General features: G+C 37.9%; 1 protein-coding gene across 1 annotated transcript in view; it reads right to left on the minus strand.

Moving 5' to 3' along the window:
• The window catches only part of LOC104529172 (islet cell autoantigen 1), a 25,215-nt gene extending 23,295 nt beyond the window's left edge, over positions 1-1,920 (minus strand). The window contains exons 1-2 of the mRNA XM_029086351.1: positions 1,672-1,920; positions 1,385-1,483 (exon numbers count right to left, since the gene is read on the minus strand). Of these exons, the coding sequence (XP_028942184.1) occupies positions 1,385-1,483; positions 1,672-1,920 (348 nt within the window). The remainder of the gene's footprint in view (positions 1-1,384; positions 1,484-1,671) is intronic.
• Positions 1,921-5,107: the final 3,187 nt, after the last annotated feature.

Here is a 5,107-nt window from a genome sequence, read left to right on the forward strand (position 1 = left end):
ATCTTCCATGATGTGGACTATGCAAGAAAGAAGCTTAGAGCTGGTAACTTCATAGCAAATGAGGACTTCTGCAAGACAGTACTCTTCAGAGGCTGGGTAAGATGAAACAATTTATTTTTATCCTCTGGTCAGGAGAGATTGAGCTTGAAATTTTTTGTTTATTTGTTGTGAAGTTTCAAGCTGCAGGACTAACAGTCTCCACAAGCTCTTTATGCACTTCAAAGTTCAGAAATGCTACCTCCCAACTCACATTCTAGAAAACAACTTTAAGTATAGCATAGTCATGTACAGACAAGTTTGGTAGTCTGGGGTGAATTAAACCTTATACCTTCAGGTGCTTTTTCTCCAGGAGCGCTGGGGTAGCCACAGGCTACATACCATTTTATGGACAGCCCAACTTCTACTTCTGCATGTCATATGCACAAGCATTTCATAGACTGAGGCTATGACTTGTTTTCAAACTGGGTTGTCTCTCCAAGCAAAGAGTGGCTTTGCTGCAAGCTGTTCATTCTTCACTTTCCTCCTGGTAGTAACCTTTCTGTCAGACTTCCTTCAGACAAATGTTATTTTCCTCCCATGCAAATAGCATCAGCCAATCATGCAGTCATTAAGTTGCACAAAATAACTACAGTACAAAGATGTCTATGGGGATAACTGGAAAGTTAACAGATTTTTTCAGTGTTTTCTCATTCCTCTATTGAACCTTGAACTGCAAAGAGCAAAGCAACTTCTTATGCAGGGGCAGGCATGATCAGGAGAATACACAGTACTGAGTGCTTATTTTTAGATACCTGGCAAAACTCTGAACTCAGATTTCAGCCAGATATTGCACATATTCCATACTCAAAGATTACAAAGGATCAGTAAATACCACTAGTCAAACAAAACAGTATTTTCCAGAGCAGTTAAGGGTTAAAAAGTCTGGGTACACGTGTGGGAACTCTGAGTATTCATGTACTCGTACTCAGTCCAATAAGGTGTTCTTAAAGAGTGTGAGTTTTTAAAAACACATGCAAAGGCAAAATAGTACTAATTCACTTACAGGATTTTGGAGAGCAACATAATCCCTAATTCTGCTGGATTTCATGATTCTTTAGGAATAATCAAACACAATCCCAGTTAGCACTTAAACACATACTCAAGTGCAACCCTGAATAATGTCTTTCTATGAAATAATTCCTTAGTCACTGACTCTACATGCAGTTTTTGATCCTACTAGTCAGCAGTACATTAAACAGAAAACCTGTACTTCAGTGAAAAGACACGACTGGGATAAAATTGTCAGATAATATACAGACAAAATATGAATGTGTGGTTTCTATTTCCTTTTAGGATCTCTTAATTGTTATCACTGGGCAAACAAAAGCATCGACATATTCCTTACCTTTAACATAGTAAATTCATACGGCTGATAACCTTTGAAACTTTCATGGATGGCTGCCATTGTGTGTGAAGTTTTTTCCCAAAAATGAAGAAGTGTTGTCTGTAAGGTAGGATAAAATTTCAATGCAATGTTAGCTTTAACACCAATCTGCTTTCAGTGCAAATTTCACATTTCCCCTCCAATACTAGTTATATATTCTTACAGTTGAATATTGCCATGGTAACCTCTTGAAAAACGTATATTAATGGAAAATCTTTCTTTTGAAGGTCAACATTTTCTTTGGATACCTGATATGTTGTTAACACATGAGAAAGGAGGTTGCATCTGCTTGCTCCCAAGAGATCCACTTTTTGACAGACATCAGTCTTCAGTTTGTCAAAGTTGAGTTTGGCATGTCGCACTTGAGCTTGAACCTTCAAACAAAGGGACAATTTTTTATGCAGTGATTTTTTTTTTCTCCATATTTCTACCCCAGCTTCATGAAAGAGCAAACTAATACAACTTCCAGGGAAATGAGACAACCAGACAGACTCCATTAAAATTTATACAGAACTCTATTGTAACATTAATCCCACTGAAATTAAGATATGGCAGGCTGATACGTGCTAAAATATGTCTCTTAGTATCTTCTATGTTATTATTTTTCTAATATATTCAGTGAGGAAATTTTGTTTTCTAACCCTTGTTTATAAGATGGATATTAGTACTAAATATATACTGAGAAGATAATAATTGGAAAACATACTCATATTTGTCTTTACAGAAATACCAATTTAAAGCATGGCCAATAAATTTGGAAGTGCTCTCTCCCTGGAAGTGTTCAAGGCCAGGTTGGATGAGGCTTTGAGCAACCTGATGTAGTGGAAGGTGTTCCTACTCATGGCAGGGGGGGTGGCCCTAGATGATCTTTAAGGTCCCTTCCAACCCAAACCATTCTATGATTCTGTAAGTAAAAGTTTACTACATAATATACAGGCACAGAGGCAGAGATGTTTCCATGTACCTATAGCAAGAGACAAATTACACTGATAAACTTTAAAGTTGATGTGCAACTCTTTATTGCTATAAGAAAAATATCAAGGCCCCCTTTCTTACGAGAAAACAATTTGATTTTAAAAGGGTGTCAGGTTTTCAAATTATTCTTCTACCACCTGTTAAATTTATACAAGACACTGTCTGTTACACAAGCTGCATATATTTGACAACAATATTGGTATTTTCATTATCAAGTATCAGGACAGAAAGTTGATGTAGGCATTTTATACTCAGGATCCCTCATTTTTATGACAGCTTTGTACATTACCCTAATAGTATACTAACAAAATGAATTTGTTCATAACAAAATTTGTATACAAAATTTAGTTTTCTTCTAAATTTCTAGGAAATGAAAAACAATCAAACCACAAAACATGATGATTTTCCTATAACTCTTTCACAGGTATAATAAAACATTTACCCCCAAAAAACCTTCACAGTGGAAAAAAATCCACTGAATGCAAATTAAATACATTTCTTTTCCTTTACTTGCCTAACTCAGAGAGTAAACTGATTGTGTTCAGAATACCCAGACTCAATCAAACAACATCTGACAAACTAGTACGCTCCTGATCTTCAGAAGTGAATCCAGAACATTGCAGCAAGTGCCCGTGCTCCCTGTGCAGTAAGGACAAATAGACACCTCATAACAGAATCTGAAACGTTAAAAGTTATCATATTTCTAATCTTATTTTTCCAAACTCGCTTGAAGTATATAAGACGTCCAACCAGGTAGAAAAACAGCAAAAGATCTGCATCACAAATTCATTCAGTGACCTTCTCACACAAATTGTGGAACTCTTGGGTTGCTGGATATATGCCAACTTTTTTCCACTGATCAGATCAGCTCTGCATAAGTAATATAATAGGGTTGCACATTTCACAGGCCTGATATGTTCATAATGAAGAAACTACCATAATTAGGAGACTGAGGGGTGACCTAATTAATGTTTATAAATATTTAAAGGGTGAATGTCAGGAGGATGGAGCCAGGCTCTTCTCAGTGATGTCCAACGGTAGGACAAGGGGCAATGGGTGTAAGCTGGAACACAGGAGGTTCCGCTTAAACTTGAGAAGAAACTTCTTTACGGTGATGGCGACAGAGCACTGGAACAGGCTGCCCAGGGAGGTTGTGGAGTCTCCTTCTCTGGAGACATTCAAGACCCGCCTGGACACCTTCCTGTGTGTGAAATTGCTCCTGTGGCTTCCACTCCTTAGGTAAGCATGACAAAAGGTAAGCTATGATATAAAAAGCAAGGAGCAGCTACTGCCAAGATACCTCCCTATGAAGTACGGTATTTTGCAAAAAGCCAGTCAGAACTAGAGTGAGGCTGAGGCTGCCTCTTGGTTTGGGATCCTTGCAGGACACTACACTGCGTCTTTTAGCTTGTGCCTAGTGGAAGCCTGAGCAAGGCACTGTGCTACCCATGCCAGGTGTCCCATGCCATGCACAACTGTCTAGTCAAAACAGCAGGTGGGTAAAGAGTTTATGGGCCTCCACAATTAAGCAGCAGTGGAGGAGGATGGGAGCAGTGGCAGAAGGAGTGTGGAAGGTTTATCCAGTGCTGGATAAAACACCTTTGTCCTGCACTAGGTCCTCAAATCCTTTATTTGCTTTAGCTGTGAGTGACTGAGAGCACGGATTTACAACTTCAGGCTAAAGAGGAGAACTGTGAAGAAAATCACGGGACCATGCAAAAAGGAACTTCTAACTGAAAACCAAGCATGAGATTACCTACATCTTTTGCCAGCAAGAATTGTTACAACACAAAGGTATTTAAGGAAGAGATGTTGTAGGGCTTTGAAAAACTTAGTGAGACTTGAGACTGAATTCTGATCTCAGTTACAGTCGTGAAAATCCACAGAAATCCAAATGTTGTCAGTGGAAAAGTGTCAAATATAAAGCTGTATTTTACAATGATGCAGCTGAGATCAGAATTCCTTTCCAATTCAGTGTATCATAGCACTGGTGAAAGAACAGCCGAAGCTGTGTAGACTGATAGTCCAAGTGAGCAAAGAATGTTAGTTCTGGGTAATATAAATACTCTGTCAGATATGGTGGGCCACAAAGGGGGAAAAAAAAAAAAAAAAAAAAAGAGTACTACTAAATGTAATTACTAATTTCTACAACTGCAAGTCTGCACAAGGCCTTTATACAATAGATTGGTATTTGGGTCTATCTCATATCTCCAATTCCTGAAAAGAAGAGGAAAAAAAATCACGAAAAAAAAACCAACTGTGAAGTCTGAGTTGTAGTTTTCCTGCATACTGTCCTTGGGGATATTTAGCAAGAAAAAATGTCAGCATTTATCTTAACTGAACATGTAACTAGTGTCTCTTTTAAAAGCCAGAGTGTTCATAAGGAGAAAGACATGATCCATAGCACAATGTGGAATACAAGCCCATATGTTTGATATGTTCATATAGATTATTCAAAATATTTAATGCTGTGCTACCAAATGCCACACATCACATCTTGCCAATCAGGGAAGATGCAATACTGTGAGAACTATTAGATTAAGGATGCTTTTCAGCTTTTTTTGATATACTGAAAGTCTGCTGAGCACTAATACTCTCTGTTTTGCAGCAGCAGTATAGGACAGCTGAAAAAGCACACCACATACTGTATCAGCATGACCTTTTGCCTTTTATGTGTGCTAATAAATGTATTTTCAATTCAAATTATTA

This window comes from Antrostomus carolinensis, unplaced genomic scaffold, assembly GCF_000700745.2.
Source record: "Antrostomus carolinensis isolate BGI_N321 unplaced genomic scaffold, ASM70074v2 scaffold8600, whole genome shotgun sequence".
Classification (NCBI taxonomy): Eukaryota; Metazoa; Chordata; class Aves; order Caprimulgiformes; family Caprimulgidae; genus Antrostomus; species Antrostomus carolinensis.